The sequence below is a fragment of the Phaseolus vulgaris genome, chromosome 10 (assembly GCF_000499845.2).
Source record: "Phaseolus vulgaris cultivar G19833 chromosome 10, P. vulgaris v2.0, whole genome shotgun sequence".
Lineage (NCBI taxonomy): Eukaryota > Viridiplantae > Streptophyta > Magnoliopsida > Fabales > Fabaceae > Phaseolus > Phaseolus vulgaris.
In genome coordinates this window covers 2,924,385-2,939,803 of record NC_023750.2, presented here as the reverse complement: position 1 = coordinate 2,939,803, position 15,419 = coordinate 2,924,385, and the positions used below count along the sequence as shown (strand labels likewise).

Here is a 15,419-nt window from a genome sequence, read left to right as displayed (position 1 = left end):
TAATCAAGGCAAGTGTTCCACCTACTCTGAAGAATCCAAAGAACATTAGTCTTGGGAGTAAATGCACTTCTTAAAGTTCACTTCTAAATACTTCTTGTCTTTGTTTCTTCTTCTCTGCCCCATTTTTAAGCTTTAATGTTGAAGGTGAAGAGTTATCATTAAAATGTATTTCAACATTTGGTTTGTAAGAGGGTATGTTATTATTGAGCATGTAACAAGTGGATTTCAACATTTGGTTTGTAAGAGGGTATGTTATTATTGAGCATGTAACAAGTGGAGTCATTGCAAGCTCACACCTTTAACCCTAGATTACAAGAGTAATGAAAAAGACTTTAGATAGAATGAATGAAAGAGAAAATATACAAAAATATAAAAACTTTCATATCAACAAATCAACATGTATAATAAATTTATTTACAATTGACTTTAGCATGTTAGTACATTATCATCAAGCTCTTAAAAATAATAATATTATTGACTATTTTATGTGTGTATATAAGCTTCTACTAAAAAAATTGTTGATCCCATTTTACAAGATTTTATTTCAAATTGTATCTGCAATTTCAATAAATAATAAATGATATATTAATAAAATAAACTCATTTTCTCTATCTCTTGCAAAGACTAGAAAAGGTAACTAATTAAATTGGTGAAAAGTAATTAGATAAAAAAATAACTTGAGATTATGAATTCAAAGGGGTGAGAATAAATTTTTAATTCTTAAAAAGTTGTCTATGGAATCTTCAAATTCATCAATATGAATTAGATTTTTCAACGGATTTTTGTTATTATTTTTCTTGATTTTATTTTATTAGCGTACTTGTTTTTAGAATTTAGTAGAATTTCTTTTCTAATTCTAACTGAAAAACTTTCAACTAAAAGAATTTTTGTAAGGATGTCAACTAGAATAAATTTTTTAACATTGATAAGAAAAACTCAAGATACAAACCCCAAATATCAAGATGTTAAAATATTTTTGATTGATAACATTCTAATTGATTGTAGTTAAACTTAAAACAATTTTAATTAATATAAATTGAGTTTTTTGACAAATATTAAAGGAAATTAATGATATTTTACTATAAAATATTATTAATGATATTTTTTAGATTTTAACAATTATTATATATTTAAAAAATCTTTTAATATTGATTAATAATTAGAATATTTTAGTCAAATAAGAAATATAAAATTCACTAAGTGTTGAATTGTTTTAAAAATATTTTAAAGCTGAAATAATTTAAAATGAGAGAATTTAAATTTATTTTAAGTTTTAGAAATTGCAAATTTTTATTTGAATGTTGTTTAGATGATTTTTTAAAAATCTTTTGAAAAGTGTTAAGGGAATAAGAATTTTAAAAATCGCGAGCGGAACTGCGAGCGCGGAGAGAACCGCCACCAGAGAGCACGACGCGCCACCAGGCAGCGAAACGACGGTGAGTTTGGCGTGACCGGAGAAGAGAACGACACGGTGCGGCGTATAGGGTGAACGGCGAACCCTAATCCGCGAGGTGCAGGAGAAGAGTGAACCTAATAGCAGGTGAGTTTTTTTTTTTTTTTTTTCCGCACAAGAAACGGCGATCAATGGCGTCGTTTTGGTGTCTGGACTCTTGAACTCGATTGCAAGCTCGCGAGTTTGGTCGAGCTCACCGAGTTCACAGCGAGCACTCCAAAAACGAGTTTGCTCAGTAGTCAACTCGGCAATGCAGAATACGAGTTAACACGAGAGTTTGATAATCAGTACTTCTAATTGTACCTTTCAGTTCTCTGTAAACCTGTGTTTTTTTTTATTATTATACTTATTTTAGATTTTTATTTTTGCCTTTATAATTATTAGTATGATCTACTATACTAAAGAACGATACTTGTTTACAGGATCCTGGTAGAGGATTTATTCAATAATCAATGGCATTGTGGAATCACTTACTGATTGAACAATGAAGTATTAGGACAAAAATGTGTTAAACTTTTATTTTCTTTGAAGCCTTGTTTACAATCTGGACTTTCTGGTTCATATTCTTCTCCCTAGCCCCCATTTTTATTTGCTAAAACCTCATTTTTATGCACTGCAAAAGCAACTAATCGTTGCCTTACGTTACTAAAGAATCAGAATCAGAATCAGAAGAACTTGTATCTCCTATCAGCTTAGCTCTATTGGTTAACACAATGTACACTTTCATTCTTTTTTGGTTGTATAATTGTATTTACTCTGGACCTTAGTACTTTGTAAGTTGGTGCAGGCTCAATGTTCTATCTCAGTAAAATTGAACACAAATTGCCCCTGCCTCCTAGTCGTCTTGTTCTTCCCATTCGAGAAGCTATTCACATGGAGCTTGAAAAACTTTTCTTAGATAAGGTTTTTTGTTGCTACCGTTTTCAGTTTCCGTTTTGAACCATTATTGTGTAATTGACTTAATTTGCTTGACTTCATTTTTTGTTTCTATAATCATGCCAGGTTATAGCAAACGTGGGCCTTTGCATTTCTGTCTATGATATCAGATCCATTGACGGTGGGTTTATCTTCCCAGGTGATGGGGCTCCAACCTATACGGTATGAATTCATGGGTTTGTTTTGAACTTGTTGTCCTGCATTTGATTAGAGTTCAAAGTTGAATGCAAACTTTTATGTTTAGTAAGTCATTTTTGCTTCTCTTAACAAAGTAGTTCGACTTTGCTAGGAGAAAAATTGTTGACTGACCTAAACTTTAATCCTTATACTTTGATTAATGGTCACAAAATTGTTGATGTGCTATTGGGTTGTAATGAGTTGTTTTCAGTATATTGGAACCTGCCAAACGATTGTACTTTCTTAGCTCCCTTATTTACAATTTATGATGTTTTGTAAGGTCATATTGAGATAAAATTTTCTGGAAGTATTTATAAAAGAAAATAGAAGGTAAAATGAATTTAACTTCACTAAGTTAAAATCAACTTAATGCACTTTGACTTATATAGAAATTCTCATCTAATTCTCCAAAACTAATGTGCATAAATTGATTTTGAATTATGGAGGAAGTTTGATTCATCTACTTTTTATTTTCTTCTCTTGTTGAAAAGTTATCCAAACAGTGCCTAACTCGCTGCTTTTGGTTTGATGGCTGAATTTATGATATTTGATTGTGTCTATGCAATAACTAAATTCCAATATTTCTGGCAGGTTGTATTCAATTTAATTATGTTTCGTCCATTTGTGGGGGAGATTATTACTGCAAGGCTTATTTCATCTGATTCTGATGGCTTACGATGTATGTCTCTGTTTTAGCTACCTGATTATTATTTTCTGTTGACATGCATGATTTAGTTCCTCAATAGTTCGCCGTTCTATGAAAGCATATTGCTGGAGAAGAACCACTTTTATGTGCGTACTTCTGTTTCATATATCCGTTACATTTTACTCGCAGCACAATACTCTCATATAGATTAGAGAAGGGAATTGTTTATAGTCAATATGGCCCGAAAGTTTTTCTATTTTCTTCCTTTTATGTTTTGGTTGGTTTGGGTTGGGCTTTAATCTGAGTTCAGCTTAGTTTCTCTCTTTTAATTTAAAGCATGATATTAATATTAATATGATAATAAAATAAATATAAAATATAATAAACTATTTAAAGCATAACATATAACATATAAACTAAACAATAATCAGTAACAAAAGACTAATAAATGATGATGACAAATAATATAATAAATTAATTAGTATTAATAAAATAATTTCAGAATGGCAGTCATCGTGCTATTCTATTCACTAATTTTGTGTCAGCTGCTCCCTGCGATAACTAAGAATTTAATTAGAGCTAAAAGTGTATTCTAAAAGAATAATGTAAGACAGGAAAAATGTGACTTTGCTATGTAGTTGTTATTACCAAAGCTAGTTTTTGTGTTTCTGTATCTGTAGTGTGACTGTAAACAACCTATGGTTTGCATCATGAAAAAACACCATCCACTGTCTGCATTATCTGAAATATTAATTGATTGTCAAATATTGATTATTCAAGATAGTACTACTTAATAATTCTGAATCTGTGGTTGGCAGTAACTCTTGGATTCTTTGAGGATATTTATGTCCCTGCACATCATATGCCCTACCCAAACCACTTTGTTGAGGATGAACAAGGAAAAAGGTGAGGTTTCCATTATCTAGTTTGACTTTTCGGATTATCTTTGAACTGAATACAAACAATCTTTATTATTTTCATTATTATTTTTATTGGTTGAATATAGGGTATCCTCTAGCGAAGAGTCAACAACTAATTCTGTGAGGTACTGAGATTTATTTAAGGGCCGATATCTCCCAACAGTAGTATTCCTTACATCCTTTCATTATATTTAGGTAATGCATATCTCATTATGTATGATTAATATTTTGCTTATCTGTTGTTATTTCAATTACATCAGGAAAGGCGTATGGTATTGGGATTTTAACGAACAAGAATATCCTATTCAAGAAACTGATGTGGTTAGTATTCTTTGCCTTTTTTTTTGTTAACCTGTATGATTGGAAACAGGCCCGTAAAATTACATGTACAAGTAGATTGTCTGTATAAGGCCTCCAATTATTTTGGGTTTTTTAAAAGTCCACAAATTTGTAACAGCCTTTTACTAAAATTGTATCTTAAATATTAGGGGCAGAGGGGCTCAATTTTCATGATTAGAATAGGGCTCCAAAATTTTTAAGACAGGTCTGATTGGAAAACAAGTAAGCTAAATTTTTGTTACCAATATGGCAGATCAAATTTCGAGTACAAAATGTGAGTTATCCGCAGATTCCGGTTGAGCAACCGAAAGAATCAAAGCCATTTGCGCCTATGTTGGTTACTGTAAGTATTTTGTTGCTCACCAAACCATTGTTTGCCTTTACTTTACTCATTTACCTTAGTTCATGAATACTGAAACCACATAAGAATGATGTGACGTATGGTCGAACTGTACTACCTTTGTTCATGAATTTCTATGAATGTTTAAAGCTACGTAAGAAAGATGAGATGTGTGGTCGAACTGTACTACATACTAAAAGGGGCAAAGTATTATGTACATTATAGGTGTGTTATATTACCGAGATGGGGAATTTAAGTATCTTAAAATTGGCTGTTGGGGGTTTTTGTATTTTTAAAATATTTTTATTGTAGTTTTTGAGATGGGAGGCTTATTCTAATTACAATTTTGGTTTAATCCTTTTTTTTACTTTCATTTCGATGTATTTAGGATGTTTCTATGTAGCAGTGTTATAATGTATTGTTCGTTGATGCATAATTGATGATGAATTATTAATTTCTTCATTGCAAACATATATTCTTTCAATTTTGTTAAGTTTTACCTTGGAGTTGCTAACATCTTGTTTTGAGCATATCTTTTGTAGACGATCATAACCCACGTTTTCAAAAATTTCTTTTCGCAGTGCTTCCTTTATTATTCATCCCCATGCTTCTACCTTAGTTTTGTCTGTGTTATATGCATTACAACATCTTAATTATGGAATATATCCTTGTAGAACTTCTGGGCATATACGAATTGTTATGGGAAGAGATTGTCCGAAACCCTGTTTAATAAGCAGTATTAAAACAAATAGTCATGCCTAACTAGTATTACACATTAATGGAATAGTGACCTATCATGGTTTGTATTTTGTAGGGATCGTTAGATCATGATGGTCTAGGCCCTGTTTCTTGGTGGTGTGCAGAAGAGATTGAGGTTGATGATGAGTAAAGGTGAGTTCAAAAGGTGGTCAAATTTTGGTCCAGTGAAGAGGTCATTCCAAGGTCTTTTCTTCAGCCTATAAGATTTGGTTTAGAAGTTGGTTTGGTCTGATAGAAGTAGTTTGCTCATGTAATTGGGTCTTGCTCAATTACTTTGCTTTGTAAACTATTTAACTTAATTTATTAGAATCATTGTTTGCCTTTGAATTCAGCTTCTTGAATTTCTACAATGCAGGAGGATGAAATGTGTTTATACATTTGTTTATACATTATTAATCATTCATAGACCCAATTAAATTCATACATACATACATATATATATATATATATATATATATATATATATTATATGGACATAAAAAGCTGCCTAGAATTAATGACTTGCATTATATATTTCACGATTAATTTAAGACTCAGGACTGTATTTAATTAGGGATTTAAAGCAGTTTAAACTTTATTTTTGACAAAAATTATCATCATTTTCTGTAAACTTTTAAATAATTGAAAACAAACTTTGGAAATTGTACCACCAATCTCCTAATGTTTATCTAAAATCGGTTATAGATCTATTAATTACTAACATAAGATCCAATTTACTCAAAAAATAAATAAAGAGATTGTTGCAGTGATATTTGAAATCAATTGAAGATATAAACTTTAAAAATTAAATAATATTATTTATGACGATAACAGTAAAAAAAAGGAATGTCGATTTAAATTTTTATTTGAAATCAGTTGAAGAAAATATAAATTTTAAAAATTAAATAATATTATTTATGAAGATAACAGTACAAAAATGGGGATGTTCTGTGAAGAGATTTAAACTTTTAAGGCAGAACAATACTCCATTAGAATAGTATTAGAATAATTATAATTTTTTTAGGGAGGGTAATGAAATATGATTTTTTTTTTCATCATATAAAATGTTTGTCATTATTAAATCGTAAACATCTTACATACAAAGTATAGAAATTTTGATGAATTACTTTTAAGAAGAATTCTAATGAATTTCATCACATTCTGTAATGATGTACAAGTCATACACTTATCTTATCAAGTGAGTCTAATCGGAGTGTTAACTAAACTGTTTAAAGAAAGTTTCAACCTCTTAATTGAATATGTTAAACTCATTACTTATTTGAATTAAAACGAAAAATAAAATTTGAGTAGAAAAATTAAAGAGTAAAATCTACAATATAATAGAAACATATTTATAAGTAAATTTTCTATAAAAGTACATTGAAACAAAGTTCACGATAAAATTGAAAACAATTCTGAAAAGTTAGAAATTGAGAAACTGTGCACGAAATTTAAAGAAGATAATTTTTTGAGATCCTTAGAACATAAAAATATATAAAAAGGTAGCTTGATACAATGTATTTGAAAAACAAAGCATAGTAGATCTTCTTAGTTTTGTTTGTTGTAATTCTTTCATTTATCTTCGATGGAAGACTAAACTCCTTGAAGTTTATTCTCTTGTAATTTCATAATGAATTTTGAGGTTTTTGTTCGATAAAATCTTATTCTTAAATTTTCAGAAGCAATTTATGTAAGTCTAATTTGTTTGAATTCTGATTTTTGTTAAATATTCTTTAAACACTTGTTGAGAATTTGATTCTTTTGTTTAATTAGAGTTCTTGGTTAATTTGCTTAATTATAATCAATCTCTTGTTCGCAGATAAATCTCTCACAAGTATATACCTAGAACTAGTGAGATATTGAATACATTATTAGATGTTTGTTTGACTTATAAGATTCTATTTATTTGATTAATGCTTATTTGATTAAGTTTGAGATTTGTGTGAGAAATGAAAGAGTGAAAATCTTAGTTATAAATGATGAATTCATTGTTGAATAAATTTGAGAGTTAACTTGTCTCTCTTTTTTTTTCTTCAATCGTCTACTTTATTTTATGTTAAACTTCCATAAACTCCCTTTTGCCTTTATTGTAAATACTAATCTTACTGTTTGCATATATGTTCTAAACAGTAACTCACTAGTTTTCATAATTAGATTTATTGGGAGACGACTTGAGATCATGTGATTACAACTATCCTATTTGGTGTTACATGATCTAGCACTGTGTTAGACAGTCTATATTGAAATCATTTTAATTTGACTGTTAAATGATAATTATCAAATTTGACGTCATTGTTTGAGAATCCAATTTGAATTTAGTTATTAGTTTTCTTCTTTATCACCATAATTTTTCTGCATACTTTCTGTTTTGTTTTACATATCTCACTATGTTTTTCATTCCACTTGTGAAGTTTTTCAATTTTTTCATTAATTACATTTTTATAAAAAAATAGAGAAAAAGAAAAATATGCACATTTTCTAAAACATCTAATCTATATTTCTTCATAAACGTCTAATAGGTTATGACAAATTCGTTCATATGGTTGTGGTTTTTAAGCCTCTTTTTCCCCATTTTTACTTACCTTTACCTTGCCTCCATTATATCTCTTATGAAGTATTTTTTATTGCATGTTTCTTAGTTGTTGTTAATATTAAAGTCTTGCTAAGCATATGGTAGCATTTTTCAACATGAATGTTGAGTGTAAATGCAAACCTAAGCACTTGAGAGTTGGAGCATCTAGTGAAATTTATGTAATTTTTTATTCATCCTTTAATTTTAGTTACCTGCTTGTGTGTTAAAATATAGGAGTTTTCATTCACATTTGTCTTGATTATTTGATTTCTTGAAAATTATATCATGTTTGCTATTATGTGTTCTTGGGATTTGCTGTGATTTTTTTTATTTGATTGCACTATATTCCTTTGATTTATTGTGAGTCCATAGAGTGTTTTGCTCATAAGTACAAAAGGATAAGTCTGGAGGTATTTGACAAGCATGATTCTATTCGCACTCTAAAACTTTAATGATAGATTCTTGTACTGTAATAAAAAATAAATATAATGTTTTAAATAAGATTAATATAACTAGATTTATTTGGGCCTTAACTATCATTTATGTTAATCTTGTGTGTTTAGTCGTAATGGATGGTCTAATACTTCTCAAAGTAGACTAGATGGTCTAATAAGAGTGTTTGCTAGACGTTTTAAAGGAATTTCCTACCTTTGCGAGTGGGTTGAATACATGAAAGTCCAAGTTGTTTCTTTGAATAAAGATGGTAAAATAAATTTGAATAGAAGAATTAGAGAATAAAATTTACAATATCTCAAAAACATAATTGGAAACAAATCTTCTGCAAAAATATGAAGGAATAGAGTAAAAAGATACAAGCTTCAAGGATAAATACAGAGCTTGACACAATGCGTTCGAAAATAAAGCATCATAAATCTTCTTAGTTTTCGTATTTTTATTCGTTGTAATTCTTTCGTTTACTTTCATACGAAAGACTAAACTCAAGTTGATTATGTTGTAATTTTACAATGAATTATGATGTTTTTGTTCAATAAAATTTTATTCTTAAATTCTCTGAAACAATCTACATAAGAAGATATGATATTTTTTGAATTATGATTTTTGTTAAAAAGTTGTCTTTAAATGCTTATTGAAAATTCAATTTTTTTATTTAGTTGGAGTTTTGGTTTGTTTGATTAATTATAACTAAACTCTTATTCACTTAGTTCAAGAAATAGAAAATAAACATGAATTTATGTTTAAAACTAATAAAATACTAAATATGTTAGTAGACATTTGTATGGATAAGATTATATTAAATTTGATTAGCAATTCTTTAATTAAGTTTAATATCTATGTGAATATTAAAAGAGAGAAAATTTTGATTAACTATATACTTCTAATTGTACCTTTCAGTTCTCTGTAAACCTGTGTTTTTTTTTATTATTATACTTATTTTAGATTTTTATTTTTGCCTTTATAATTATTAGTATGATCTACTATACTAAAGAACGATACTTGTTTACAGGATCCTGGTAGAGGATTTATTCAATAATCAATGGCATTGTGGAATCACTTACTGATTGAACAATGAAGTATTAGGACAAAAATGTGTTAAACTTTTATTTTCTTTGAAGCCTTGTTTACAATCTGGACTTTCTGGTTCATATTCTTCTCCCTAGCCCCCATTTTTATTTGCTAAAACCTCATTTTTATGCACTGCAAAAGCAACTAATCGTTGCCTTACGTTACTAAAGAATCAGAATCAGAATCAGAAGAACTTGTATCTCCTATCAGCTTAGCTCTATTGGTTAACACAATGTACACTTTCATTCTTTTTTGGTTGTATAATTGTATTTACTCTGGACCTTAGTACTTTGTAAGTTGGTGCAGGCTCAATGTTCTATCTCAGTAAAATTGAACACAAATTGCCCCTGCCTCCTAGTCGTCTTGTTCTTCCCATTCGAGAAGCTATTCACATGGAGCTTGAAAAACTTTTCTTAGATAAGGTTTTTTGTTGCTACCGTTTTCAGTTTCCGTTTTGAACCATTATTGTGTAATTGACTTAATTTGCTTGACTTCATTTTTTGTTTCTATAATCATGCCAGGTTATAGCAAACGTGGGCCTTTGCATTTCTGTCTATGATATCAGATCCATTGACGGTGGGTTTATCTTCCCAGGTGATGGGGCTCCAACCTATACGGTATGAATTCATGGGTTTGTTTTGAACTTGTTGTCCTGCATTTGATTAGAGTTCAAAGTTGAATGCAAACTTTTATGTTTAGTAAGTCATTTTTGCTTCTCTTAACAAAGTAGTTCGACTTTGCTAGGAGAAAAATTGTTGACTGACCTAAACTTTAATCCTTATACTTTGATTAATGGTCACAAAATTGTTGATGTGCTATTGGGTTGTAATGAGTTGTTTTCAGTATATTGGAACCTGCCAAACGATTGTACTTTCTTAGCTCCCTTATTTACAATTTATGATGTTTTGTAAGGTCATATTGAGATAAAATTTTCTGGAAGTATTTATAAAAGAAAATAGAAGGTAAAATGAATTTAACTTCACTAAGTTAAAATCAACTTAATGCACTTTGACTTATATAGAAATTCTCATCTAATTCTCCAAAACTAATGTGCATAAATTGATTTTGAATTATGGAGGAAGTTTGATTCATCTACTTTTTATTTTCTTCTCTTGTTGAAAAGTTATCCAAACAGTGCCTAACTCGCTGCTTTTGGTTTGATGGCTGAATTTATGATATTTGATTGTGTCTATGCAATAACTAAATTCCAATATTTCTGGCAGGTTGTATTCAATTTAATTATGTTTCGTCCATTTGTGGGGGAGATTATTACTGCAAGGCTTATTTCATCTGATTCTGATGGCTTACGATGTATGTCTCTGTTTTAGCTACCTGATTATTATTTTCTGTTGACATGCATGATTTAGTTCCTCAATAGTTCGCCGTTCTATGAAAGCATATTGCTGGAGAAGAACCACTTTTATGTGCGTACTTCTGTTTCATATATCCGTTACATTTTACTCGCAGCACAATACTCTCATATAGATTAGAGAAGGGAATTGTTTATAGTCAATATGGCCCGAAAGTTTTTCTATTTTCTTCCTTTTATGTTTTGGTTGGTTTGGGTTGGGCTTTAATCTGAGTTCAGCTTAGTTTCTCTCTTTTAATTTAAAGCATGATATTAATATTAATATGATAATAAAATAAATATAAAATATAATAAACTATTTAAAGCATAACATATAACATATAAACTAAACAATAATCAGTAACAAAAGACTAATAAATGATGATGACAAATAATATAATAAATTAATTAGTATTAATAAAATAATTTCAGAATGGCAGTCATCGTGCTATTCTATTCACTAATTTTGTGTCAGCTGCTCCCTGCGATAACTAAGAATTTAATTAGAGCTAAAAGTGTATTCTAAAAGAATAATGTAAGACAGGAAAAATGTGACTTTGCTATGTAGTTGTTATTACCAAAGCTAGTTTTTGTGTTTCTGTATCTGTAGTGTGACTGTAAACAACCTATGGTTTGCATCATGAAAAAACACCATCCACTGTCTGCATTATCTGAAATATTAATTGATTGTCAAATATTGATTATTCAAGATAGTACTACTTAATAATTCTGAATCTGTGGTTGGCAGTAACTCTTGGATTCTTTGAGGATATTTATGTCCCTGCACATCATATGCCCTACCCAAACCACTTTGTTGAGGATGAACAAGGAAAAAGGTGAGGTTTCCATTATCTAGTTTGACTTTTCGGATTATCTTTGAACTGAATACAAACAATCTTTATTATTTTCATTATTATTTTTATTGGTTGAATATAGGGTATCCTCTAGCGAAGAGTCAACAACTAATTCTGTGAGGTACTGAGATTTATTTAAGGGCCGATATCTCCCAACAGTAGTATTCCTTACATCCTTTCATTATATTTAGGTAATGCATATCTCATTATGTATGATTAATATTTTGCTTATCTGTTGTTATTTCAATTACATCAGGAAAGGCGTATGGTATTGGGATTTTAACGAACAAGAATATCCTATTCAAGAAACTGATGTGGTTAGTATTCTTTGCCTTTTTTTTTGTTAACCTGTATGATTGGAAACAGGCCCGTAAAATTACATGTACAAGTAGATTGTCTGTATAAGGCCTCCAATTATTTTGGGTTTTTTAAAAGTCCACAAATTTGTAACAGCCTTTTACTAAAATTGTATCTTAAATATTAGGGGCAGAGGGGCTCAATTTTCATGATTAGAATAGGGCTCCAAAATTTTTAAGACAGGTCTGATTGGAAAACAAGTAAGCTAAATTTTTGTTACCAATATGGCAGATCAAATTTCGAGTACAAAATGTGAGTTATCCGCAGATTCCGGTTGAGCAACCGAAAGAATCAAAGCCATTTGCGCCTATGTTGGTTACTGTAAGTATTTTGTTGCTCACCAAACCATTGTTTGCCTTTACTTTACTCATTTACCTTAGTTCATGAATACTGAAACCACATAAGAATGATGTGACGTATGGTCGAACTGTACTACCTTTGTTCATGAATTTCTATGAATGTTTAAAGCTACGTAAGAAAGATGAGATGTGTGGTCGAACTGTACTACATACTAAAAGGGGCAAAGTATTATGTACATTATAGGTGTGTTATATTACCGAGATGGGGAATTTAAGTATCTTAAAATTGGCTGTTGGGGGTTTTTGTATTTTTAAAATATTTTTATTGTAGTTTTTGAGATGGGAGGCTTATTCTAATTACAATTTTGGTTTAATCCTTTTTTTTACTTTCATTTCGATGTATTTAGGATGTTTCTATGTAGCAGTGTTATAATGTATTGTTCGTTGATGCATAATTGATGATGAATTATTAATTTCTTCATTGCAAACATATATTCTTTCAATTTTGTTAAGTTTTACCTTGGAGTTGCTAACATCTTGTTTTGAGCATATCTTTTGTAGACGATCATAACCCACGTTTTCAAAAATTTCTTTTCGCAGTGCTTCCTTTATTATTCATCCCCATGCTTCTACCTTAGTTTTGTCTGTGTTATATGCATTACAACATCTTAATTATGGAATATATCCTTGTAGAACTTCTGGGCATATACGAATTGTTATGGGAAGAGATTGTCCGAAACCCTGTTTAATAAGCAGTATTAAAACAAATAGTCATGCCTAACTAGTATTACACATTAATGGAATAGTGACCTATCATGGTTTGTATTTTGTAGGGATCGTTAGATCATGATGGTCTAGGCCCTGTTTCTTGGTGGTGTGCAGAAGAGATTGAGGTTGATGATGAGTAAAGGTGAGTTCAAAAGGTGGTCAAATTTTGGTCCAGTGAAGAGGTCATTCCAAGGTCTTTTCTTCAGCCTATAAGATTTGGTTTAGAAGTTGGTTTGGTCTGATAGAAGTAGTTTGCTCATGTAATTGGGTCTTGCTCAATTACTTTGCTTTGTAAACTATTTAACTTAATTTATTAGAATCATTGTTTGCCTTTGAATTCAGCTTCTTGAATTTCTACAATGCAGGAGGATGAAATGTGTTTATACATTTGTTTATACATTATTAATCATTCATAGACCCAATTAAATTCATACATACATACATATATATATATATATATATATATATATATATATTATATGGACATAAAAAGCTGCCTAGAATTAATGACTTGCATTATATATTTCACGATTAATTTAAGACTCAGGACTGTATTTAATTAGGGATTTAAAGCAGTTTAAACTTTATTTTTGACAAAAATTATCATCATTTTCTGTAAACTTTTAAATAATTGAAAACAAACTTTGGAAATTGTACCACCAATCTCCTAATGTTTATCTAAAATCGGTTATAGATCTATTAATTACTAACATAAGATCCAATTTACTCAAAAAATAAATAAAGAGATTGTTGCAGTGATATTTGAAATCAATTGAAGATATAAACTTTAAAAATTAAATAATATTATTTATGACGATAACAGTAAAAAAAAGGAATGTCGATTTAAATTTTTATTTGAAATCAGTTGAAGAAAATATAAATTTTAAAAATTAAATAATATTATTTATGAAGATAACAGTACAAAAATGGGGATGTTCTGTGAAGAGATTTAAACTTTTAAGGCAGAACAATACTCCATTAGAATAGTATTAGAATAATTATAATTTTTTTAGGGAGGGTAATGAAATATGATTTTTTTTTTCATCATATAAAATGTTTGTCATTATTAAATCGTAAACATCTTACATACAAAGTATAGAAATTTTGATGAATTACTTTTAAGAAGAATTCTAATGAATTTCATCACATTCTGTAATGATGTACAAGTCATACACTTATCTTATCAAGTGAGTCTAATCGGAGTGTTAACTAAACTGTTTAAAGAAAGTTTCAACCTCTTAATTGAATATGTTAAACTCATTACTTATTTGAATTAAAACGAAAAATAAAATTTGAGTAGAAAAATTAAAGAGTAAAATCTACAATATAATAGAAACATATTTATAAGTAAATTTTCTATAAAAGTACATTGAAACAAAGTTCACGATAAAATTGAAAACAATTCTGAAAAGTTAGAAATTGAGAAACTGTGCACGAAATTTAAAGAAGATAATTTTTTGAGATCCTTAGAACATAAAAATATATAAAAAGGTAGCTTGATACAATGTATTTGAAAAACAAAGCATAGTAGATCTTCTTAGTTTTGTTTGTTGTAATTCTTTCATTTATCTTCGATGGAAGACTAAACTCCTTGAAGTTTATTCTCTTGTAATTTCATAATGAATTTTGAGGTTTTTGTTCGATAAAATCTTATTCTTAAATTTTCAGAAGCAATTTATGTAAGTCTAATTTGTTTGAATTCTGATTTTTGTTAAATATTCTTTAAACACTTGTTGAGAATTTGATTCTTTTGTTTAATTAGAGTTCTTGGTTAATTTGCTTAATTATAATCAATCTCTTGTTCGCAGATAAATCTCTCACAAGTATATACCTAGAACTAGTGAGATATTGAATACATTATTAGATGTTTGTTTGACTTATAAGATTCTATTTATTTGATTAATGCTTATTTGATTAAGTTTGAGATTTGTGTGAGAAATGAAAGAGTGAAAATCTTAGTTATAAATGATGAATTCATTGTTGAATAAATTTGAGAGTTAACTTGTCTCTCTTTTTTTTTCTTCAATCGTCTACTTTATTTTATGTTAAACTTCCATAAACTCCCTTTTGCCTTTATTGTAAATACTAATCTTACTGTTTGCATATATGTTCTAAACAGTAACTCACTAGTTTTCATAATTAGATTTA

At 29.1% G+C, this 15,419-nt stretch overlaps 2 protein-coding genes across 2 annotated transcripts; both read left to right on the top strand.

Moving 5' to 3' along the window:
• The first annotated feature begins 1,335 nt into the window (after positions 1-1,335).
• Positions 1,336-5,897, top strand: LOC137819349 (uncharacterized). The gene is made up of 9 exons (XM_068623160.1): positions 1,336-1,540; positions 2,241-2,356; positions 2,456-2,551; positions 3,158-3,245; positions 4,031-4,118; positions 4,219-4,257; positions 4,393-4,453; positions 4,725-4,814; positions 5,626-5,897. The coding sequence occupies exons 2-9, from the start codon at positions 2,246-2,248 to the stop codon at positions 5,698-5,700; spliced, it is 648 nt and encodes a 215-aa protein (XP_068479261.1). The 5' UTR covers positions 1,336-1,540; positions 2,241-2,245; the 3' UTR covers positions 5,701-5,897.
• Positions 5,898-9,843: 3,946 nt separating this feature from the next.
• On the top strand, positions 9,844-13,680 carry LOC137819474 (uncharacterized). The gene is made up of 8 exons (XM_068623338.1): positions 9,844-10,067; positions 10,167-10,262; positions 10,869-10,956; positions 11,742-11,829; positions 11,930-11,968; positions 12,104-12,164; positions 12,436-12,525; positions 13,337-13,680. The coding sequence occupies exons 1-8, from the start codon at positions 9,957-9,959 to the stop codon at positions 13,409-13,411; spliced, it is 648 nt and encodes a 215-aa protein (XP_068479439.1). The 5' UTR covers positions 9,844-9,956; the 3' UTR covers positions 13,412-13,680.
• Positions 13,681-15,419: the final 1,739 nt, after the last annotated feature.